This window comes from Taudactylus pleione, unplaced genomic scaffold (assembly GCF_031769625.1).
Source record: "Taudactylus pleione unplaced genomic scaffold, aTauple2 ptg000065l, whole genome shotgun sequence".
NCBI lineage: Eukaryota > Metazoa > Chordata > Amphibia > Anura > Myobatrachidae > Taudactylus > Taudactylus pleione.
The window spans coordinates 5,235,523-5,261,567 of NW_028284467.1; the positions used below are offsets into that span (position 1 = coordinate 5,235,523).

A 26,045-nucleotide genomic window follows, 5' to 3' on the forward strand; every position below is an offset into this window, starting at 1 on the left:
CGATGGAAGCCCTCCTCCCGCTAAAAAAATCAAACGAGTTAAGCTGGCAAAAGCACAGCAAAGAACTGTGCATTCTAAGAAGATAGCACAAATCCCCAAGGAGAGTCCAAGTGTGGTGGCGGTTGCGATGCCTGACCTTCCCAGCACTGGGCGGGAAGAGGTGGCTCTTTCCACCATTTGCATGCCCCCTGCAAGTGCTGAAAGGAGCACCCCCAGTCCACTTGTTGATATGCAAATTGAAGATGTCACTGTTGAAGTACAACAGGTTGAGGATACCGGTGTAGCTGGCGCTGAGGAGGAAGTTGGCGAGGAGGATTCTGATGGTGATGTGGTTTGTTTAAATAAGGCTCCGGGGGAGACAGTTGTTGTCCATGGGATGAAAAAGCCCATCACGGTCATGCCTGGGCAGAAGACCAAACATTCCACCTCTTTGGTCTGGCAATATTTCTATCCAAATCCGGACAACAACTGTCTTGCCATATGTACCATATGTAAAGGTGAAATAAGTAGGGGTAGGGACGTTAACCACCTAGGAACATCCTCCCTTATACGTTACCTGCAAAGCGTTCATAAAATGTTACTGTCAAGTTCAGAAACTTTGGCTAAGACCGTAAGCAGTCCAGGGACACCTAAATCCCTTTGTCCTGTTGTATCCAAGCACCTGCAAACCACACCGTCAACTCCCTCCTCGTCAATTTCCTCCTTAGTCAGGACCGGAAGTAGTCCTGCAGGCCATGTCACTGGCATGACTGACTCTCCTATCCGGGATTCCTCCGGAGGATCCTGCATTGCTACGCCTACTGCTGTCGCTGCTGCTGCTGTTGCTGCTGGGAGTCGTTCATCATCCCAGAGAGGAAGTAGGAACACCTCTACTTTTACTAAACAATTGACCCTCCAACAGTCCTTAGCGAGGAGGATGAAGTACGACAGCAGTCATCCTGAAGCAAAATGTATAACTGAGGCCTTGACTTCTATGTTGGTGTTAGACGTGCGTCCGGTATCCGCCATTAGTGCAGTGGGATTTAGACAATTGATGGAGGTAGTGTGTCCCCGGTTCCAAATCCCGCCTAGATTCCACTTCACTATGCAGGCGATACCGAGACTGTACAGAAACGTCAGAAAAGTGTCCTCAGTGTCCTGAAAAATGCGGTTGTACCCAATGTCCACTTAACCACGGACATGTGGGCAAGTGGAACAGGGCAGACTACGTACTATATGACTGCGACAGCCCACTGGGTAGATGTATCACCTTACGCAGCAACAACAGCAGCGTCACCAGTAGGAGCATCTCAGAAACGCCAGCTCGTTGCAAGGCAGGCTACGCTGTGTATCACTGGTTTCAGTAAGAGGCACACCGCTGACAACCTCTTAGAGAAACTGAGGGAAATCATCGCCCAGTGGCTTACCCCACTTAGACTCTCCTGGGGATTTGTGATATCTGACAACGCCACCAATATTGTGCGGGCATTACATCTGGGCAAATTCCAGCACGTCCCATGTTTTGCTCACACAATAAATTTGGTGGTGCAGAATTTTCTGAAAAGCGACAGGGGCGTGCAGGAGACGCTTTGGTTGGCCGAAAAATTTCTGGCCACTTTCACCATTCAGCGACTGCGTGCCGAAAACTGGAGCGCCAGCAAACACTCTTGAACCTGCCCCGCTATCACCTGAAGCAAGAGGTTGTGACGCAGTGGAACTCAACCCTCTATATGATTCAGAGGATGGAGGAGCAGCAAAAGGCCATTCAAGCCTATACATCCATCTATGACATAGGCAAAGGAGGGGGAGGCGCAGCATGGCGGTAGTGCGCTGCAGCTCAGTGGCTTTATGTGGCGTAAGATACGTTGTGGGGGCACTTGCCCTCGATGAACCTGGCGAATTTGTCCTGCTCCGCACAGGGGGACCTGGGCGCTTTTGCACAGAAGTGTCTCGGATTGGCCCAGGAGGGAAGTGGGACCCTCGCAGCGTTAGTGCGTCTAGAGGGGGGGACGTGTCAGTAGTTCCCTGAGTATTTGAGCAAAGTAAAAGCTAGAACTGAGTCTGTAGCGTCTCTTAGCCACCTTGGTTAGGTTAATTAATTATAAATAAAAGCTGTGACCTTTTAGCCAAGCTCTTGTTGTCTGTGTCTTTATTTATTAGTTTAAGTTAAGTAAGCTAGACAAGGTTGTTAAGGGTTAGAAGCAATAAACAAATGTATATCTTATAAGTAATGACTACATTTGTGGCTGAAGCGCAGACAGTTTCCTTTAGTGTACCTCATACTGGAAAATAAACTCTTGGCCTGATTCAGAGATGGACGCTAATGTGATTCTTACACAGATCAAGCGATTGTTTGCCATTGCGCATGCGTATAAGCCGCACTGAGCATTGTCTTGTGATTCATAGGATACATTCACAAAGTGAGTGACAGGTAGTCAGCGTTGGGGGAACATAACGGGGGGGTTGTCAATAAAACACAGCCATGTCTGACCGTTTAACCATGATGACATGGGCATGCATAAATTATCACTTGCAATCTCATACACAGCATGAGAGCCCTCTGCGTGTCAGGAGAGCTGCCGAGTCTGCGCTTGGTCAGACCTGCTGCAAGGGCAAAATGGCCGCTCGATGTCCGTCGATGTTACAGATGTTTACGCAGGTAAGCGACGTCATACGGATATGAGAAGGCAGCGGTGGGCGCCTTTATGCTTGGGTAAGCTTTGGAACTATTAGCATATTTTTGCAGCTGCATTCCATGTAAAATTGCAGCTGCAATTGCATTAGCGTCCATCTCTGAATCAGGCCCTCTATCTACAAGAAAATGGTCACTGCTCTCCTCACACATACAAAGTCATTACTAATTGTCCTCCACAGGGATGGGTACTGAGGGATGACATGAATAGGGACATCACTCTGCTCAGCCCACTGCTCCATAGTGGGCTTTGGAAGATTTATAGCTACTTGTAAGGCGCTGTGGAACACTTGTGGAGCCATATAAATAAATTATAATAATAATAACAATAATAGATTCTCATATTGCATCTCAACATACAAAACAGTGCACCTAGTCTGCATTTAGCAAGGAAAACTATAATCCCTCCACCTGCCCTTGAAAATGGTTGTAGAAATTTGCACCACCCCAGTTGATGCCATCTTAGCTCACTAACCACTGGGCGGGATGTACTAAAGGGGAAAATGCGGATACCCCATATGTACTAAGCACCGGAATGGTTCGTCTCGATGGGTAACGCCATCTGAAGATGGCGTTACCCATCGAGACGAACCTTTCCGGGGCTTAATATGCACTTCTTTTCGGGACACCTCTCCTGAGAGGGATCCAATTGGATACCTCCCATCACCCCCTGCATGCGCAGAAGGATGCCAGAGGGACTTCTGGGTGTTAAACCCCGGAAGTCCCTCTCTCTGGGGCTATCACAAAGGACAACTCGCAGATGCGATGCTTAGTACATCCCGCCCCCTGTACTTTTCTAAATTAACATGCGTATTTGGTGGCATGACATCACAAAACAACTCTTGCAGTTCAGGACCATGTTTTTCTTGGTTCTGAATAACCTTTATTGGGGTGGCAGGAAGTTTTACTGTAATTATGGCATACTTTGTTTATTTTCATCAAAATATTTTGTTTTCTTTTTAATTAATGTTATGTAGTTTATAATATGAGATTATTGGCAAGCAACACATGTGCCACCCATCCCAATGAGAGTGTGTACATAGCATGCTGCAAGTGATATAAACAAACACTGGTGAGACCAAAACATTCATTATAAGAAAATAATCCCATGGGCTTGGACTGCAGAGGTCACCACACTCCAGGATTGTCTCAAGTTTACTTTAACCTCTAAACCTGACTCTTGGCAGGCAAAGAGGGTATTGATACACCTAAATCTCTATACCTAAATGTTGCTATTTAGCGCTACAAGTCGCTTAAGAAATAATTGCTTTCCAATCCAATTGTGGTTCCAAAGCACAAAAAGTTATATTATTCGATGAAAAGTATAACGCGCTGTGATCTAGACAATTAGCGCAAAAAGCAAGTAAATACAAAGGTACAAGCCGATACATACGTGTGCGCACTGGTCCCAGTATCCAGTCATCAATCCAGAAGCCTGCGGTCATCCAAGAAGAATGGCTGTATACTATAATCAGTATAATCAGTACTCAGGTTATATACCTTACAGAACAAAGAAACTAGTTGAAAGATTTCCATTGGATCTTGCTCCTGGACATTCTGGTACAATGCAGATCATAGGTCAGTTCATCAGCATCACTGGGGGTATGTCCCAGTTCCTTAGACGTGGCTTTGTGTGGTTTTCACGCCGAAACACTGGTTTAAACTAGTCAAAAGACACTACATACAGATATACATTCTAACCACTAATTTCCTATAATTTATAACTTGCAGACGCATGATGCCATCTCCTTGCCAATAGAACCGGAGATCTGAAAATAAACAGTGATTTAGAATGGTACCAAACATGACATGTCTACCAGCTTCTGTACCTTAAATATCATATACATTACATTTCACAAAATAAGTATTAGCTAATAAAGCCTCTAATATTAACCTCAATGCTTGGGAACCTTGTTATAAGTGATTGCATGTTTGGGTGTGAGAATATTGTGTAAATTCGCTAATATGCGTTGTGCATCTAGGTGTTTTGTGGTTATCTGTGATTTGAAGTACAGCGCAACTGTGCGTTGTGCGTCTTGTATATTTTATATGTATTATCTAATATGCGTATAGGTTTTGATAGGACTTTCAACAATATGCAGTAACAAAGCAGACGCACAACGCTAATAACCAAATATAGCGTCATACACAATGGTATCGTATTAGAAGGCGATCACATAGTGTATGAAGACACCCACCAGCCTGTCTTAAGACGCCCACTTGTGCACGTCATGTCCAGGAAGTGTATGCAACCATCGGTACATCGGGTAACATTGGATGCGATCGCAGTGCTTGAGGTTGACCATAATCTGCTGCAAGCACTGCGAGCAGTTCAGTGTAAAAACCAGCCAGGAGCCGTGTACTATGATGCTGCCTTATAATTACACACCTCTAAAACGCCATTGAGATGCTCAGGCACGCCTGCGTTTGCACCTCCAATCCCCCGTTTTTAATGGCCAACCCCTATTACCACTTACAAACAGCTTCCCCTGTCACTCACTCTGCCATGCTGTACTTTCGTTAAGGTAATGCGCACGTGCATTGCGATGCATGCGCACAATGCATACACATTGCAAACTATCGGCAGCAGCGAGCGTTTGCATCTTAGCAGGTCTGAATGAGCTCCACAGACCACTGTGATGTGTGACATTAATACTTCAGTGTGTGACTGTGGGCCTGATTCAGACACTCTCGCAAGCGGCCCCTCGCTCGTACGCGGACCATGTTATGCAATTGCGTATGCATAGCAGTGCGCGTGCGCAAACTAGTTAGAGCGGTCAGGAAGCACTTGCTCACCCAGCAAAGACAGCCCAGTGGAATGAGTGACAGGAGAGGCCGTTTGTGGGTGGTAACAGGGGCAGGGCAGTAGTAACGGGGGAGTGGAGGTGTGAACGCAGGCGTGCCTGTTTCAACGCCGTTTCAGAGGCGTGCATAATTAACAGGCAGCGTCATAGTACACGTCACCTGGTTGAATTATACACTGAAGTGCTCGCAGTGCTTGCGGTAGGGTACAGTCAACCACAAGCACTGCGGTCTGATCCGATGGTTCCCGGTGTACTGATGGTTGTATAAACTTCCTGGAGATGACGTTCGCAAAAACAGGCTGGTGGGCGTCTATAAACACAAAGCGATTGCTTGCTAAGACATAGTGGGCGTGTTTATGCCTTGCCGTGCGATTGCCTGCCTTGACGTCACTTAGCTGAATTTCCATACGCTGGGAGCTATCGGCTGTATCTAGCGAGAGGGTCTGAATCAGGCCCTAAGTCTGAGGGGTATATTTATCAAAGTTCGATTTTGCATTCGATTTAGCTCACCTCAAATCGAATCAAATTGAATGTAGAAATCTCTGTCAAAATCCCACATTTACTAAAGTTCGATTTTAGAAGCCTTTTCTAAATTGAATTTGATTTGGTATGATTTTTAATAGTGATTTTATGTTTGATTTAGCGATTTTGCATACCCATGTACAAATCAAACACCAAATACTACTCAAAAACGAACTTCAAATCCCCTATCATCCCAGGCCTGGGGTGCCCTGGAGAAGGTGACCCCTTTATTGGGGGGATCCCCACCTCCCCAGGGAACCCCAGCATGTGCTGTAATCACTTCACTTCCCATTGGTTCTTAAAATGGTTGTTGTGCATTGGACACGCAGTGTTGCAGCTGCTGGTGAGTCATAAGCAACCTGTATGTTTCCCGGTTGCCAGTGGCAGGCTGGGCCAGGGGACAAGGTAGCATCTGCTCCCCGGGCCGTTAGAATTCCTACATTTTTGGACTGCAGCGTGACAGCCAGCAAGAGGTAGGCAGAGTTTGCTGTGCCAATTGTAATTATAAGACAATCAGATCAGTGGGGGCTCTATCCTCCTCTCTCTGCCTCCCAGCCATCTGTCATACTCAAGCTACATGTGGGGAGTGAGTGGCTGCACTACTAAAATGGCATCCTGCTAGACTGCTGATTGGTGATAGCACTGGCTCTTCACCATTCATAGTGATAGGAGTGCTCCGCATGCTGATTGGTGGGTGGATGGCTGGAGCTATTCACCAATCAGCATGCAGTGAGAGCTCCATGCAGGAGAGGGCGAGTGACTGCAGGATTTGGGTGAATTATGTGATTTGGTTGCCCCATAGATCTGAGGTCTGATTCATGTTGTGTAAAAGAATTACACTCAATTGTGCGAAAAACATATTGGGGTTTTGATTTGCATATATAGCAAAATTCATATGTATTTTAATTAGATTATACTGGATGAGATGGTCTTAATCTGGGTAGGGATTGCATTAATAAGTGCAATTTATTTTAACACTTGGTGAAGATCCATATACACTGGGGGAAAATCAGATCCCATGGGAACGCCTACCATTTGCAGCCGGCCCCACTGACATCACTAGTGATGTCAGTGGGAGTGATTTTGGCTCTAATAGAGCCAAAATCACTCCAGGGCTTGCGGCAGCGAGACCCTACCGCAGGGTCTCCGTCGCAAGCCCGATGGTAGCGGTGGTCTTGACCATCGCGACCATAATCATGGAAGGAGGACGCTCCATTTTCATGGAGGAGGGCCCTGATTCAGAGCGAGCGCTCTGGTCAGAGTGTTCGGCTCTGAATCAGGCCCTCAGATCTAAGGTGTGATTCTTTTTTTTAATAATGGAGCTGGTGGGGTCAAATCTGAGGTCTGATTTTCAAGAAGGGGGCAAAATATGCATCTAATTTTTAAAGAGAGAGTTAGAGGGGTCAGATTCGGAGTCTAATTTTAAATGAGGAAGTCAGATCTGGGGCCTGATTTTAAATGAGGGAATGGGAATAAGGGTCTGATGCATACTTGCTGACAATCAACTCCTTCCTTCCGGGAGGGAGCTGATTGTCGGCTAACAGCGGGGGGCGTGCCCGGGCATTGACGTCACATTGGGGGCGGAGCCGGGGTGGGGCCGCGCTATCGCATCATCGTGGCCCTGCCCCCTCTTCACAAGGCCGACATTGTGAAGCAGGGGGCGAGGCCACGATGACGCGATTCAGTGTGAAAAGTGTCACCGCCCCCCCCACCGCTGAGGAGGTTTCCAGCTAATTCTGGGGGGAGGTCGGGAGGGTTGCTGGCTGCCGGGAGGCTTGCCTGTCTTTCCGGGGTTTTGGGAGCGCCACCCGAAAATCAGGAGGGTAGGCAAGCCTGGTCTGATGTTATTACACTTGGAAATTATAATTTATTATTTTTTTTAATTGATTTTAATATTATTATTATTATGTTGGCAGTAGAATGTATGTATATGTAGTAGATAGCTTGTTTGTAATGTGTCAATTTATTTTTTCATGATTTTTACACATAATAGTGTAGAACTTTACTAACTACATTTATTAATCATAATTACATTTTTAAGATTAAGGGCTCTATTTATTAACATTATTTTTACTAAAATAAAGTGAAAAAGGGTGTTTTCACACCCTTTTCACATTATTTTAGTTTCACCTGTACTTATTACAGGGCAATTGGAGTAGAATTAGTAAAATTCTACTCCAACCCCTAGTATCACTTATTTTTAGTAAAGCAGATCGCATTTCCCATAACTGTAATGGGAAATGTGATCCGACCAGAGTTACTAAAAATAAATTGTAAAAAAATACCGGGGGAAGCCCTGTGATAATAACGCCACCTGGAGGTGGAGCTGATTGCTGTAAAAAAAAAAAAAAAAAAAATTGAAACATATTTTTTTTTACTTACCTGAATCCAGGGACCGGTGATCGGGCCTCCGGTGATGGCTCCTCTCCGGTCACCTGGTCTCCCATAGTGCACTGCGGCCCGGTCATCAGGTGATCGGGTTCCAGTGCGTAATGGGAGATCACCTGATCGGGAAGCCCGAAGAAGATCACCGGAGGCCAGGAGGATGCAGGTAAGTGTAATGAAGGGAGGGGGGGTCCGCGATCGCGGGGGGCTAGGCTTAGCGACGGTGGGTCAGCGCATGCACGGGCTCTTAGTCGCGGTATTTTTTCCGAAAATATCGCGACTAGAGTGCAGATGGTATAGTAAATCCCTGTGATATTGCCTGAATTCGCAATGCGAATTCACTCGGTAATATCACACTACAATCCGCATTCAATATGCGGGTTGTAGTAAATAGAGCCCTTAGAATGTAAGCTCTCACAAGCAGGGACCTCTTCCCTCATGTGCTCCTCTTTACATTTTCTTCTACTCCTTACTCCCTATAAGGCATACTTGCCAACTCTCCCTCATTGTCAGGGAGACTCCCTGAAATAGTAGCAATCTCCCTGTCTTCCTGAAGAGTCTAACAATCTCCCTGATTTCAGCCTTACTCACATTATGAAGCTGTTATATTAAAAAAAACAGAGATATATACATTAAAAAGGGATCATTAGTATAATTTCCCTGCATTGGTTATCAAGCACAAAGATCCATATGGCTACATGTATTTTCTGAAAAGTATCAGTGTGTTCTCATCAACAAATAGATCTTACTAACTGCTTTGGGGCTCGTCTACATTTGGATGTAAATTAGTTTTATGACACGCCTCTCAGACGTAGCAGTACACGCCCACTCATAGTAGTTGTTTTCACAATCTCCCTGAAATGCTTTTTCAAAAGTAGGCAAGTATGCCATAAGGGCACTAACACATGACTGCCAACTCCCTGCTGCTTATTGTGAGTGCTTTAATCGCTATTGCAGCAATGTATATAAATCGTGTCCTTGTCCTGCTCTATAATGAACTGTAAGTTACTTGTTTCTTGTACACTTATTAGTTTATGTACTCTGTAAGGCGCTGCGGAACACTTGTGGCGCCATAAAAACAAATGCTAATAATAATTATGGTCTGTGACCAGACCATCCTTGCTAAATTAATACCATTATGTCTAGTAAGAATTTTAGCATCCACACCAAATAAATGGACAGTTTAACAGTCGACAAAAGCTGCTGCTAGAATGCTGTCTATATTTTATATAAGATACTAGAATGTTCTCTAATATATTGATGTCACTATAATGCTACCTGCACTGTATATCAATCAGCAGAATGCTCCGTGTTGTGTGTTGGTCATTAAAATGGTCACTGTGTTGTATATCGGTCACTAGCATATACAAGTCACTGTAATGCTCTTTGTTGTATCAGGAGGTGCAGGTAAGTGTTGTTTTTATTTATACCCCTTTTACACCAGAGCAAAAACCTGGGTTTTTGCTGGGTCTACCCGGGTCGCAGCTCAGTGTAAAAGGGTCCCTGAAAAATAACCTGGGTCAAGTGACCCTGCAATCCAACCCAGGTAGCTACCAGGGTTGGACCCAGGATGGACCCAGGTAATGGTGCAGTGTAAACGGTGCAACCCAGGTTATCTGACCTGGATCAAGCCTAAAATTAGCGGATTGGTGGTTGTGGAGCATTCACCTCCCACTTTTTATGACCTCACAGGTTTAGCAGGGCAGACCTGAGTTCAGTGTGAACAGGGCTGACCTGGGAGTAACCCAGATCAAAGGTGCAGTGTAAATGGGTCTGACCTGGGTCTGACCAGGGTTGGAACCATGTCCAAAAACCCAGGTCGGACCTGGGTTTTTGGTGGAAAAGAGGTATTATAGCTCTTTGACATAATTATTTCATTGATTGTTTAATCCATTTTTCCTTCACAGTTTCCTGGTAGAAATGCCAGGGCCATTTGCATGTGTTTGCCCCTTGGGCTAAAGGTTTCCAGCCAGCCCCTGACTGACACATACTGTACTTGCAGACTTTTCATTCATCTTTTCCGGGAGCAGCCCGGTCATCTCGGCTTCGGCGGGTGGGGCCAGGCTTCAGCTGTCATTAAGCCCTGTCCCCTTTGCTGGAAAGCCCATGATTTGCGGGTCCGCGAGGAGGGGCTAAATGACATGATTGCATTGTTTAGTTCTGCCCCGTGCATACGGACCTGCAAATTTGTCCTAAAATCTCCCCATCCAGCCCACTTCACTAGGAGGTGGACGGGATGTGGGAGATATTCCTACTCTTTCGGGGGTGCAGGGGATTACCCAGAAAAACGTGAGCCTCCCGCAACTCCTGGGAGAGTAGGCATGTATGAACTAATACCATATGGAGATGGCAATAGCGAAGCATTTCAGAGCTTGGTAAACTCTGCAAACAATAATGTCAGATATCTGCTGAGGTCCCCCATAGATACATTCAGGGGAACTTAGTATTTACAGGTACCCTGCCCCAAATAAAATGGTTATTTTCAGGGGATATTGATAAATAGGCCCCCTACAGCTTAAAATGATTTATATGCCTGTGCTATACTATTGCCAGCCTTCTCCTAGTTGTGCCACTAGTAAACTGGTGATTTAGCACTGAAACATGTCCTCATTTCCAAAAGAAGTTTGTTTTCTAAACTCTAGTTTATGGCTAAAGAATCAGCTGATTATTAGGCCAGAATTCCTACGGTTTCTTCATAACCAGGGGCTCCTGAAAGGTTCAACTGACTTAGCACTCACCACTGGGAGGGTTAGTTTCTACAAATTAAAATAAAATTGTACAATGGTATTTTAGAGATGTGAAAAAAAGATATCAAATGCATTATCTTTTTTTTTTTTAAAGCAAGCTGTAGACTTCATAGCTATTAGGTATATTACGTCAGACATTTCTGGCAGTGAAAGAGTTAAGCATCTGCTCCTAATCGCAGTTGTTGCATGGGATGTTACGGTAACTTACACCCAACATATGGCTGCCTTCCACAACACTGCAATGAGGCCAGCCAAACTTGTGGAGGGGAGTTGGTGAAAGGGACTGGCTTTCTAGTTGTTGCAAGGATTTATCACTGTTTAGCTTGCTGTGCTCACTGGCCTCTCCCTGCCTCTCAGCAATCTGCTCTGGTCTGTCACTGCACACACAATCTCACTATTAGCTGACTCTTTTAACCTCTCAATTCCAAAACTTTCCTGAATACAGTGCTGCTGACTGCAACTTCAATGGGTGCAGCACCCAGCTGGGGCTGAGGAGTGAAAACAGGACTACAAATTAGCAGAATTCCAGAAGGAGTTGGATGTATAACATGAAGACTCCACAGAGACATGCAGGGCGTACGGATCAGATGCTCGGTGCTATGGCTGATATCCTAGGGTCCCTTGTGCTTCCAAGCCATCAATGGGTATGTCATATATGTATATATACATTTTGTAGCCATATAATATAAAAACTTCACAAGAGTAGTCACACACACTGTATGTGGTAGACACATCAATTTCATGTATTAACGTCAGTAATGTATTAGACAAACAATAATATATGTTTTAGATTGAACTAAAATATATTTATAAATATGTACCAGTATTATATTATGTGGAGGCTTTGAAACTTAGATTCCTATATTCTGTTAAATTGCAAGCTTAGCGTTCTGGGCCCTCTTATAACCTTTTCACACTTACATCTAAATCCTGGGTTTTTGCACTTGAAAGAGCATCACCCAGGATTTAGATAGTGTGAACGCAAACAACCCGAGATGCTGTCCCAGGTCCCCGAATCTGCTCTTTACCAGGGTCAGGCTGAGATCTGGGAAACTGCCAGGTTGATAGACCCAGCAATTTCCCGGGGGTATCATTGTATGTTCCCATATTGTTATTATTGTATTTGTCTACCTGTTGCACTGCTCTGTGAAATAAGTTGGTGATATATAAGTAGAATAACTACAATGACAATAAAATTATGTTTTATTAGTTAAAACAACTTATGTAATTGCCTGTACATAATGGGAAATGTTGATCTTTTAGTTTATTATGTGTGATAGTACAACTAGTGTTGTTAGGATACAATTGCTGGGTACACACAATAACGACAAATCAGTCACCAGACTGATCCGCCATCCAAGCGGCCAATTTGTAAGCTATACACACTTACCAATCGGCCTGACATCACAACTGGGCAGCCATTTAAATTTGTCCGCCCAGTTGAGATGTCAGTATGAGGCTGTGGGCGCCCGTACTAGGAATTGCCATTGGTGTGGTTTCCATTGATGGTTACCATCGATGGCGATATAGCAAGTTGTTATCAATGGTTACCAACTATGCAATGGATGACCATCAATGGTTTCACCAACCGATGGTCATCCCTGTTCTTTGACTGACTGGCCCGTGGGCCAATCAGAATATGGGGGCAGAGCTTCACAGGTGCTGAGGGCAGGGCTATGCTCCGTGTCCCGACACCTTGTAAAAATAAAAACAAAAAAACATTTGATCATGCTGTGCCATCGATGGAGGGAAACCATCTGGTTATCCCCCATCAATGGTAAAAGGATTCGACATCGGCCATAAACAATCGATGAATATGAATCATCGAAGCTCAATGGCCATCCTTAGCCCGTACACACATGCCAATGCACTGATATATCTTTCAGATATATCGGCATCGGCTGTGCTGCTGGGCCGACCTGATATATCTGTGAACGACGTTTACAGACATATTGGGTGCACAAACCTGCCCATGCACTCGTGATATTTTGTCCTTCGATCAAACAAACGATATATTGACAAGTACAGTATGTCCCCAACTTATGTCTGTCATTATACTGATGTACTTGCAAATATTACCTTTTATATAAGGTTTTCATTTTCCTGAGAATACATAGGGCTCTATTTACTACAATCCGCATATTGAATGCGGATTGTAGTGTGATATTACTGAGTGAATTTGCATTGCAAATTCAGGCAATATCACAGGGATTTACTATAAATCCCTTGCAGGGACAGAGCTTGTGATAAAGCTCTGTCCCTGCTGATCCCATCCGCACTGTAGTTGCGGTATTTTCGGAAAAAATACCACGACTAAGAGCCCGCGCATGCGCCGACCCACCGTCGCTGCTACCCCCCACTGACGCTAATCCCCGCCCCCACGATAGCAGACCCCCGCGACCCCCCCCTCCCTTCATTACACTTACCTGCATCTTCCTGGCCTCCGGTGATCTTCTCCGGGCTTCCCGATCAGGTGATCTCCCATACTGCACTGGGACCCGATCACCTGATGACCGGGCCGCAGTGCACTATGGGAGACCAGCTGACCGGAGAGGAGCCATCACCGGAGACCCGATCACCGGTCCCTGGATTCAGGTAAGTAAAAAAAAATGTTTACATTTTTTTTTTCTTCTTTTTACAGCAATCAGCTTGCGGTCTGTTTAGACCACATAGCTGATTACTGGTACCGGCTCCCGCCTTTGCTCTCCCCGTTAGAGCAGAGTGGGAGCCCGGTAACTGGGGGAGACCCTGGATAACGCCACCTCCAGGTGGCGTTATTATCACAGGGCTTCCCCCGGTATTTTTTTACAATTTATTTTTAGTAACTCTGGTCGGATCACATTTCCCATTACAATTATGGGAAATGCGATCTGCTTTACTAAAAATAAGTGATACTAGGGGTTGGAGTAGAATTTTACTAATTCTACTCCAATTGCCCTGTAATAAGTACAGGTGAAACTAAAATAATGTGAAAAGGGTGTGAAAACACCCTTTTTCACTTTATGTTAGTAAAAATAATGTTAATAAATAGAGCCCAATGTCTCAATACAGATTTCTAAGCATAATAAAACAAGTTGGGGATATTTACTCACATGGTGCAAGTTCATAGTAACCTATACCAACCGCACAGCGTTCAAGGTTCTATTTATCATTGGTGGCAGTGGGCCTGCAGTAACTATTAATTTTTTTTTTTTTATTTATTAACAGATTCTTATATAGCGCAACATATTCCGTTGCGCTTTTCAATTGGAAACATTAATAGAATAAAACTGGGTAATAATAACAGACAGACAGAGGTAAGAGGGCCCTGCTCGCAAGCTTACAATCTATAGGGAAGCTTATAACTATCATTATGAATCACTGCATATTGCTGCAATTTGGAATGTCAGGGCTCCTTTGCATGGGTCTTCTCCCTGTCACCAGCAGCCTGATGTTGTCAGCGAAAAGAGATTATCTGTGCATGTACGGCTGCTGTCTGCGAATGCGTGACTATTGTCTGTGCATGTACATAGTGATTTGACTCAGCAGCCCCCATTAGCGGATTAAGGGGTCTATTTACTAATCCATGGATGGCGATAAGGTGAACGGAGATAAAGTACCAGCCAATCAGCTCTTGTCATTTTTCAAACACAGCCTGTGACATGGCAGTTAGGAGCTGATTGGCTGGTACTTTAGCCTTGGTACATCCAAGGCTTAGTAAATAGACCCCAACAGCTACTGCAATTCCGAAATGGTGATAGTTTCCTGCAAAAAACCTAAGCTTTGTGCCACTTGGTAAATTGATTTAGGCCGCCATACCCATGGTGGTTCATGGCAGTAAGCAGCAGAAACGAGGTAACAGGAGAAATGAGTGATTTCTCCTTGTATAACTATTTGATTAGTTGTGAGAAGGACAGAGCTTATCTCCACTCCATTAGTGAACCCCTACGTTTTGAACGCGCCAGCATAGAGTTGAGCAGACTTTCAAACATTCTTCTTAAATCATTTCCAGGGATAATTTGCAGAGGATCTGGTGCCACTAAACACCTCATACTTGCTACTGTCAAATCAGGTCTCTGTACGCTACTATCCCCATCTTAATATGTTTCCCAATATGGCAATAATATTATGAGTTTGCATTTAGATCTTCCACATAAATAATAACATATAAAGCCCAGAGTAGAATGAAAATGGTAGTAAGTATGCAGAATAATAGAAATAGTACTAAGCAGTTCGTCAGTGATGATTAACAAAGACATTCTCAAGGATATAAATTCACAGGTACAAATCTTTCATACCTGGGTGCCTATTGATCATTACTAAACTTTCTCTGGAGGTAATTAGGTTTAGAACTCGCATGGAGTTTCTACCTAATTACCAGAGGAATTCATCATTCCTCCTCTCCATAACTATCTATTCCGAAAAGCTGTCATTTTTGCGATGACAGCTTTTCAGGAATAGATAGTTATCCCTGTCTACACTAACTTACTGCAGCTGTAATCAGTGCTGCGCATGCGCTGTTACATTTGTTAACCCAGCGCATGCGCAGCACTACCTACACATGCGGTAAGTTTGTGTCCCCCCCCCTCCGCTCACCTGCCCCCCCTCCCCCCCGCTCACCTCCCCCCCCCTTCAGCATTTACCTGTCCGCGCAGCAGCCTCCGGCTCCGTCCTGCTGGTCTGTCACATGGTCTCCCAGCACACCACAGCCTCCGGAGCCAGAGGACGCACCAGAGCGCCGGAGGAAAACGCCGGGGGACCTGTCCAGCTGGAAGCAGGTAAGTTTCAGATGCTATTCGCCACCTCACAGTGGCGGATAGTTCCTCCATCAAATTCCGAAAATTCATAATTTTCGGAATTTGATGAATACCATAATTTCCACACTCCCCATACTAATGTATGGGGAGTGTGGAAATTAACGCAGGGGGACTTAGCAAGGAGATATCAGTGATATCTCCTGTGCTAAGTGGCTTCATGAATACTAAAATAACGTTATTTAAGGAAAATGTCCTTAAACACGTTAATTTAGTGTTGATGAATAGGCCCCCTGGGCTGTTGGCAGCTACAATATGTTACAGTAATGAAAGCCAGGGCTGCAACTAGGGGGGGGCTAGAGGTGCACGTGCAACGCGTGGGTATTGCGAGGGGGTGAAAAATCTGGCTCGGCCATCTGAAAATGGCCACCGCCAAAGAGGAGACTGGATCTCTAGTGTCTGTCTCCTCCTTGGCAGCGGCCATTTTTGGATGGCCGTTTTCAACAGATTCCATGCGGACTAGCCGTCCGCATGGACTCTGCTGAAAACGGCCATCCAAAAATGGCCGCCGCCAAAGAAGAGACAGATGCTAGAGGTCCTACTGGACCTCTAGTGTCTGTTAGCAGAGCGCAATGCGCACAGCGTTCCCGGAAGTGCCTGACAACAAGCATGAAACCCCCTGGCAACGAGCATAAACCCCATGGCAACGAGCATGTAACTCCTGGCAACAAGCATGAAACCCCATGGCAACGAGCATGTAACCCCTGGTAACAAGCATAAATACCCTGACAATAAGCATGAAACCCCCTGGCAACAAGCATGTAACCCCTGGCAACAGGCATGAAACCCCATGGCAACGAGCATGTAACCCCTGGCAACGAGCATAAACCCCCTGGCAACGAGCAGGTAATTTTAAAATAATTAGAAGCATTACTGTGGGGGATAAAATGGTGTTGGGCAAATATGTAAGTGGCACTTTGGTAATAGGCATTGCAGTGTGTGGCATAATGTGTAATGGGCATTATGATTTGTGGAATAATGTAAGTCACTATACCAGGTATGTCTGAGTAGTGCACTGCCTTATCGAGGAGCAAGGACAAAATCCAGGTACGGGAAGGGAGGGGGCGCAAAATTGCTGCCTTGCACTGGGTGACAGATATCCTAGTTTCGGCCCTGTGAAAGCTTATATCTGCTTACTGTAGTGTACATCATAAATGCACCTTTCACACTTTCCACAATGTTTTTAAATCCTACCTTGTCGGTCTCTTAGCATAGGAACACTTTCATGTGTCACTGAGGGGCCTATTCATCATTACTCAAAAATCGATGGAGGTAATTAGGTTTAGAACTCGCATTGGAGTTCTACCTAATTACCAGAGGAATTCATCATTCCTCCTCTCCATAACTATCTATTCCAAAAAGCTGTCATTTTTGCGATAACAGCTTTTCAGAAAATGGATACTTTTCCCTGCCTGCTGTAACTTACCGCAGCTGTAATCAGTGCTGCGCATGCGCCGTTACGTTCACAAAAGCGGCGCATGCGCAGCACTGATTACAGCTGCGGTAATTCTGTATCCGTCCGACCTCACCCAAACCCCCCCTCCGCTCCCCTCCACCACCTACCTGCCCGCCTGTCATAGACTGCAACCGAATTTTTTATTTTTATTTAAACTTTACTGTTTCTTTGTTTTGTTTTTTTAACTTTACTGTGTTCTACCGGGAGAACGCAGCCTGTGTCAGAGCAGCAGCCGGAGCCGGAGGACGGACCAGGGAGCGATGGAGGGAGCTGAGAAGGATCTGCTCACGCTGAAAGCAGGTAAGTATAACCCGCTATACTCCACCTGAGAGTGGAGTATAGTAACACCATCAAATTCCGTAAATACATAATTTTTGGAATTTGATGGATAGCCTAATTTCTACATCCCCATACTAATGTACTAATGTATGGGGAGTAGGGATGTGCAGGCTCGGATAGGTTCGAGTTTGCACGTGGAGTTCGGATTTTTCCCTCCAAAAAAACGGAACTCAAAACGAGGCAAAACGTCATCTTACATGGACGAACATCATCATTCCTGGACAAAAGACCAGGAATGATGATGTTCGTCCATGTAAGATGACGTTTTGCCTCGTTCTGAGTTCCGTTTTTTTGGCAGGAAAAATCCGAACTCCACGTGCAAACTCGAACCTATCCGAGCCTGCACATCCCTAATGGGGAGTGTGGAAATTAACGCAGATGGACTTAACCTGGAGATATCAGTGATATCTCAGGCGTTAAGTGTGTTAATGAATACTAAATAATGGTAATTAAGGGAAATGTCCTTAAAACCGTTATTTTAGTGTTGATGAATAGGCCCCTAAAGCTGTGGCAAGGAACATTTTGCTTATAGTTAACAAAATAATATCACATCCATGCTAATATTTTTCAGTTATGCTGTTTTCATAAGACTAAGGGGCCTATTCATTATGATAGTTATCGGGGACTGGGTTTCTCCCAATAATTAACATTTTAACTCACTGTGAGCACTGGAGCAATTCAATATTGCCATGAAGCGGATCAGCTGTCCCCACAAATCCTTTCACCGCTACTTTAGTAGCAGTGAAACTTAGCACTGCCGAGTCTGACTCAGCAGTGCTACTACGCATGCATGAACTTGGGTTCACACACATGTGCGACTTCAGGCGGAAGAAGCTTAGCAGTAGCAGAAGGATCCCATAGGTTAGCAGCTTCGGTGCGGCGAGTGTTCCTGCAGTCAAGCTCCTATAATTTTGTATTTTCTGAGCTTTATGTATTTAGGTGGCCATACTAGTGTATGGGAACAGTGGGCCAGATCTGGACTGAAAGGTAAGCAGGAGATATCTGTGACATCTTCTCCATTACCTTTATTATGAATAGCCCCAATACTTAATTTATACAAAAGTAGGTGAAAGTGTTAATGTTTTTATAAAGTAAGTGATGATGAATAGATCCAGTGCTCGAAGTGGGAATTTAGAGGTGGGGGTATGGCGAATGAATCTCTTCCCCCCCCCTCCCCTTGGGCCCCTGCTTCCATATCACCCCATTGTACGTCTCACCCCCCCCCACTCTCCCTGCCTGCTCCCCTCTCTCACACCCTGCCCTTCTCACTAATTCCCTCTCTGTCACCACCTACAATACTAACTGCCTGCCCCTCTCTCTATTCCCTCTCACATCCTCCCCTCTCTCTATTCCCTCTCACTACTTACCTCTGTCCTGCGCTCAGTGCGCTGCTGGAACGGAGCTGCAAAGACTCAGGAGCACCGGGTCCCACGTTGCTGGTGCAGTTGTGCGAGCCAATGAGAAGCTGCCACTTGGCAGCTTCTCATTGGCTGGCGGACGCGAGCCCCGTGATTGGCTGGTTGCCGCGAGCCCTGTGATTGGCTGGCGGCTGCGAGCCCCGTGATTGGCTTGCAGCCGCGAGCTTTGCGATTGGCTGGCGGCCAGTGTGTGCTGACTGTAGCCAGGACCGGATGCTTTGTCCCGGCTACATGCCAGCGTGGCCGCTGCCGCCGATCGAGATGTGTCCCCTGCGGGACACATCTCTACACATTTCCGCCGCTGTTCCAGCGCTGGGATACCATACTGCATCCCAGCGCTGGTGCATTCTTTTCTGCGGCTAAAATGAAGTGGGGTCGGGAAGTGGCGGTATGTCATACCGCCGTATACCGCCCCACTTCGACCACTGAATAGATCACTAAGTACTATTTCCATTTTTATTTTCATTTGGGAAGTTACTGAGCAGATCATCTATAAGTGCTTTAAAGTGATATACTGATAAATAATATTTGTTTCCATCAAAATGGAATATAATAGCAATATTTGACAAAATGTACCCCACTGCAACTAACAGACTGTTCCATTACTGAAAGAGACAAAGGTACTTGTGTACTTTACGGACTCATTGCAGAGAGAACCCAATGAATGTTTTAAATGGTACTTGTGTACTTTACGTAAACAAGTACCGAACATAGGCCCTCATTCAGAGCCACTCGCTATTTGCGGTCGTTCGTTCTAAAACTAGGGGTGGCTATTCAAATGAACCGTTCGCTGTTTGCGGTCTGTTCACGCCTCTATGTCTGAACGAGCGAACAAAACTTGCGTTCGTTTTTTGGAAAAATACGCCCCCTGGCCGCTCGCATCCTACGTCATGTCCGCTATTTATTAGATTAATCGAGTACATCGACAAGGGTATGAACTGCTCGCTATTCTTGGGGTTGGTGTTTGTTACCACAATTTTGCGAGCAGTTCTGACTATAAAATAACCCAGTGACGTGGTCCATGACGCTGCTGTTTTAAATGCGCACACCCATAAAACGCCCGTTTTGACCTTTAAGCACGCCTGCGTTCTGATTTCCACTCCCCATTTTCAAGCACCTTCCCCTGTTACCACCCACATACGCCTCTTTCTGTCACTCAAAATAGCAGGCATTCGCTATTTTGCGAGCACATGAATTTCGGCCGCACTGACTGGTTAGCGCATGCGTATAACGATCCGTACGCATGCGCAGTTGGGCTAACATCGCTCGGAACGAACGAGCGGCCGCTTACGAGCGGCTCTGAATCAGGCCCATTGTCCCCACCTAAAGAAGAAAGTTGTCCCCTCGCTGCGCTCACCATGCTTCGGGCTCGGTGGCTCGCTACGCTCGCCACAAGGTTATATTCCCCCTCTATGCCCACTTGGATAGTAGGGAATGATGCTGGACACTGGCTGATGACATCAGGGTCCTCTCCGTGAAGGGGATTTAGACGTTACCATGATTGATAATAATAATGATTGTAGGACTCTTGGGTTCTCTCTGCAATGAGTCTGTAAAGTACACAAGTACTGAGACAAATGTAGACATTGTGAAGACAGTTGCATCACCCAAAAAAAAAGAGTTTATTTATTTTTTTAACTAAGTAGTTGGCTGTCTTCAAAGCTGAGACATTGAGGCAAAACAGAGAATTAGATCAGGGGGAGGGGAACGGAGATCCAGATAAGGGACTGCAGTATTTTCAAGTTAACATCTTTATTGCCGTATGAAACCTCCCTGCTGGCTTTAATGCAGCCTACGATGATGAACTATAATTGCTATCAGAAAAATATGCAACAGAAATACAAGTTAAAAAGTACACAGATACAAATGTCTCATGTGACTTGGCTGGAAATAATAGCAGAGATGGGGCATATTTATTAAACACATCTTGTGGGAAATCCCTGCAAAATGTAAGTATCACCTGAATGTTTGACGTAGGTTCCACTGCGGTTCCTCTGTTTCCGATCGCAATAGTAGCCCCCTTAAGGGGGTGCTCAAGGCTTTGCTTGGCCTCGGTGTCCTATGGGCTGCATATCGCACAATTTACCAGGAGAGGGATCCGTAAAATCCCTTCCCTGTAATGGACGATTGTACATGCACAGACAGATGACTGCGCATGCACAGTAGCACGCTGGCTGACCTTTTGGACAAAGTAAAATTATCGAATCAGCAATCACTTTACTTCATACGTGCCTGTTCTCAGAGAATGGCAAGATGGCTCCCAAACATTGGGTGGCACTCCCAGCTGCCGAAAGAGTGGCCAGGGCATCTGGAGCCTCCGCCAACCCGGGCTGCCTACTGCTCGAGTGAAGTGGGTGGTACAAGCAGCCAATGATGTGTTTCACACTGAATTGCATCATTTTGGCCCTGCCCCCCACAATCGCGGCATTGTCTAGATGTGCCGTAACTAGACTTTTTGGTGCCCTGTACCAGAAAGAGCATTGGCGCCCCTCTCATTTTCAAAGGGACATAATGCACCCAAAAAAGGGCCATGGCTTCATGGGGAAGGGCCAGGGAAGAGATAGGGGAGGTTAGGAAATATTGAGGATGAAATAAGAGGAAGCTATTAGTGAGAATGATAATAAAGAGAAATTTGACAGGCCCAAACTGCGCCCCCTGACCCGTGGTGCCCTGCTCGATGGCACCGGCCGCACTACCCTAGCTAGCGGCCCTGGGGACAGGGCCAAGATTATACATACACGTCACCAAGCCCCCAGCACCGCCCAAATCTGCAGCTTAACGCCCCTCACAGTGCCGACCTGGCAGCCTAAATGTCAGCAAATATGCTTTACTTTACACATTGCGGGCACGGGCTCCTGTTGGAGCCCCTGTCCTTGATGGTGTTTCTTGATACATCCGGGCAGAACATAATTTCTTATAGTGGCAACTGAGATTAAACCCATTGCCTGATTGGATCTGTGCTCTCAGCTTCTCTACCGATAAGGTAATTTGTGGCTTTAGCTTTTAGATTGGATTCAACCGTAGTAAGTTCTTCCAGGAAACATGTTGCTGCACACATTCCCATGGGAATCTATTCCAAGGTGTGTTCTTCTCATGAACTTTCACACACACGGCCCAGGGGCAAAATGTTCTCTTATAGAAATAACAAGCCCTGCTAAATGCTGTAATGAGATATGCGTACAAAGAAATGGTGGTGGAAAAAGAATTCTGTTCATGGACAGCATCCAATAGGAAATTTTACAGAATGTTCTTTTAAGGAAAAATGTAATTATAACAGGGATACCTTCCATAGAGATGAAGGTGTCCAAGCGATCTAGTTTGTGCTCTTATTATTAAGCTCTAGTTGATGTTCTTGCAGATTGATGTTGATATAATAGATATACTAAAGTAGCAGTGCCAAGCTGGCCGACCGACCTGAGTTCACGCAGTGTGGAGGTGGCTGCTCATTGGCTGGTTACAAGTGGGTCCCAGTCAATGAGCGACTTACGGTCATTGACTGGGACATGTAAATCAGCCGCTGATTGGCTATCTGCCCGTGCCAACTAACAGATGATTAGGGTCATCTGTCATTTTGCGAGGTGCAAGTATTATGGCACAACATATACTTTCACCTGTTTGTATGGTTCACATAAGTCGTTTTCTTATTTTGCCAAGTGCGTGGATGCTACGGAGAGCGGCGCAAGGATGGAGGTGAGTATGGGATCTTTTTTCCAGGTACACCCATGGAATCTACATGGGAGAAGTGGACAGACCATCTGGCACAGGTAAGTATGTGTGAGTGGGTTAGGTGTATGTAATAAAGTTTTACTAGATATGGTGTGTGTGTACTGTGGTTTTTTAACTTTTTATTTTACAGTGGGGGTACGGGTGCTAGCCGCCTGCTGGCACTTGTAGTACCACAAGTTCCAAAGGGCAGGCATGCTGGCACCTGTAGTTCCACTGTAAAATACAATAGTTTTCTACTATTTTACACATTATTATCCCCATACCCACAGCCCAGGGGTGCGGGGAAGAGCCCCGGGCTTCAGACCAAGCCTTTTTTGGGGGGTCCCCCCTCCCCTGAGATCCCCAGCTTGGCCTGACCGGCTTGGGGTGAGAATGCTTTGGCCATGGAGACCCAGTGATATGGTTTCCTGGCTGTGGCATTACACCACGGTCGGTTTGGGTCCGGTGCTGGTTTTAAATATAGGGGGAACCCTATGCAATTTTTCCCCCCTATATTGGGAGCCAGCTGCTGGTTCCCAAATTACGGGGGAACCCTACTCGTTTTGTTCCCCGTAATTTTTGGAACCAGTACTGGCTGACCAGTCCGGGGATGGTTATGCTTTTAGGGTGGGTGGGGGGGGGGCAACATCAATTTTTTTTAAATTTAATCCTTCTATAACAGGTGTAACACACAAGCAGCCATCACATATCCCACTGACATGTGCAGGCTGCTAGCTCAGGAGAGTTAGGCAGAGAGAAAGCACTGCAATCTCGGGTGAGTAATCTCATGTAAACTTGCAACTCAGTGGAGATATCTCGATTTGCTTCACCATCGAAAAACTCACTTTCAGCTAAACTCACTTTTTAGTAAATTTGCGAGTTTAAAAACGGGAAAATCGCCCGAGATTAAGAAAAAAAAAAACAACTCAACCAAACTCGAATTTTGGTAATTTTACCCTAGTAATCCTGATTGCACCTTACCCCCATTATGAAGCTGCTATATTAAAAAATTATATTAAGTCAAAACATGAACATAACAGTTTGTGTTGGAAAAGAACTGGATTAAGGCTTTGGGGGGCCCGGAGCATATAAAACAGGAGAGTCCATATGGTCTAAATTTATGAGCATAGGGCCTGATTCAGAGCCGGACGCTATTTGCGGACGGTCGTTCAGGAAAAGGGGGTGGCTATTCAAATGAACCGTTCGCTCTTTGCGGTCTGTTCATGCCTCCATGTCTGAACGAGCGAACAAAACTTGCGGTCGTTTTTTGGATAACTACGCCCCCTGGCCGCTCGCATCCTACGTCATGTCCGCTATTTATTAGATTAATCGAGTACATCGACCAGCATATGAACTGCTCGCTATTCTTGTGGTTGGTTTTTCCTACCACAATCTTGCGAGCAGTTCTGACTATAAAATAACCCAGTGACGTGGTCAATGACGCTGCTGTATTAATTATGCACACCCATAAAACGCCCGTTTTTACCTTTAAGCACGCCTGCGTTCGGATCTCCACTCCCCGTTTTCAAGCACCTTCCCCTGTTACCACCCACATACGCCTCCTCCTGTCACTCAAAATAGCAGGCATTCGCTATTTAGCGAACAAACAATTTTCGGCCGCACTGATCCGTACGCATGCGCAGTTGGGCAAACATCGCTCGGAACGAACGAGCGGCCGCTTACGAGCGGCTCTGAATCAGGCCCATAGTTTCATCATTCAGGAGAGGAAGAAAGAATGTCATTAACAATTGGACTGATTGAGAGTTACAGTATATGCTATGCCGATGTTGTCACAAACTGAGCCACTGCATGCATCAAAGTACATTACTGTAGTCGCCTATGGGGTCTATATACTAAGCCTTGGAGAGAGTGGATGGAGATAAAGTACCAGGAAATCAGCTCATAACTATCACTTTACAGACTGTATTTGAAAAATGACAATTAGGAGTTGATTGGCTGGTATTACATAGCCATCCATTGTATCTCTCTCCAAGACTTAATACAGAGACCCTTTTATTCGCAGTGTGATTGACAGGCAAGAAGTGTTTGGAGGCGGCAATGGGGACTGTCGGCTAAAAACGCAGGCACGTCTCGACCATTCCAAGGACGTGTCACATCTGTGATCCTGTACACATGAAACATGGCTCCAGCGTCTCAGTTACGGCGGCCAGTCTGAGTGACTATAGACTCACTGAGGAAGTTGATATTTGCATGATCTGCGCCCAAAGCTGCGTATGTGTACGCAGTTGCGGACAACTGCAATTGCTCGGGTGGGCGTCTCAGTACATGTCCCGGGCGTGTGACGGTAACGTGTCACCTGAACCAGACAGCCCCGGCCTCAATGTCATTTCTCAGTCTTCCACTCGCCCCTCACTGCTGATTAGTCGGTTGGCCTCTTTTCTGCCCTCACTTGATTGCCAGGCCAGCCCCCGTATTCCGCCCACACACCACAGCTGCCACTCCAGCTTCTCCTTGCTGAACTTGGGAAAACTATTTTAGACTAGCGCACGCAGGGGGGGTTCTGACTACCCAGAAACCCCCCTGACCAACCAATTTTTTTTTCAGAGACAGCCTTGTCTCCGTCTCTGCACAATCAGCGGGCCACTCTCAGAGCTGCCCAGCAACTGCCTGTTCAGCTGTCAGCGCTTCTAAGTCAGGTGGCTTTCATACTACCTGAAGCGGAATCGCTGACAGCTGACATGGCAGTTGCCGGGTAGCGCGCAACGATCACCAGGGCTGCCATCAGGGCCTGGACAGGAGGCCATCAGGGACTGGACTGGAGGCCTGGACAGAGAGCGGGGCCGGCTCGCCCGGAGCTGCCACCCCCCGTGCCTGCTATGCTGCAGTTTTCATTTGGAGAGAGTAAGACCTGGCAGCCGGCGCGCGTAATGTCATGATGTCACGCCGCGCAACTGATACAGAGAGCAGAGGACTAGGATTTTGACTGAAAAGGCTGGAGCTACAAGCATCAGGTAAGTGTGGGGTTGGGGCAGACTGGCTATTGGGCTGGGGCTGGCTGTCTGGGGCAGGGGCTGGCTATCTGGGGCTGGGCCAGGCTGGCTGGGGTGGCTATCTGGTGCAGGGGCTGTCTGGCTGGGGCAGGGGCTGTGGTTGGGGCAGGGGCTGACTGGTTGGTGCAGGGGCTGTCTGGTTGGGGAAGGGCTGGCTGGCTATTTTTTCAGTGCCGGGCCCCCACCATTTATAA

The 26,045-nt window shown here is 46.1% G+C and overlaps 1 protein-coding gene and 1 long non-coding RNA gene across 2 annotated transcripts in view; one reads left to right on the plus strand and one right to left on the minus strand.

Moving 5' to 3' along the window:
* Positions 1–3,962: 3,962 nt before the first annotated feature.
* Positions 3,963–26,045, minus strand: part of LOC148534626 (uncharacterized) — a 32,165-nt gene continuing 10,082 nt past the window's right edge. Inside the window, exon 3 of the long non-coding RNA XR_015877038.1 lies at positions 3,963–4,440. This is a non-coding gene — a long non-coding RNA (uncharacterized LOC148534626). The remainder of the gene's footprint in view (positions 4,441–26,045) is intronic.
* Positions 11,481–26,045, plus strand: part of ARHGEF25 (Rho guanine nucleotide exchange factor 25) — a 383,409-nt gene continuing 368,844 nt past the window's right edge. The window contains exon 1 of the mRNA XM_088466128.1: positions 11,481–11,773. Coding sequence (XP_088322254.1) covers positions 11,669–11,773 — 105 coding nt within the window. The 5' untranslated portion in view covers positions 11,481–11,668. The remainder of the gene's footprint in view (positions 11,774–26,045) is intronic.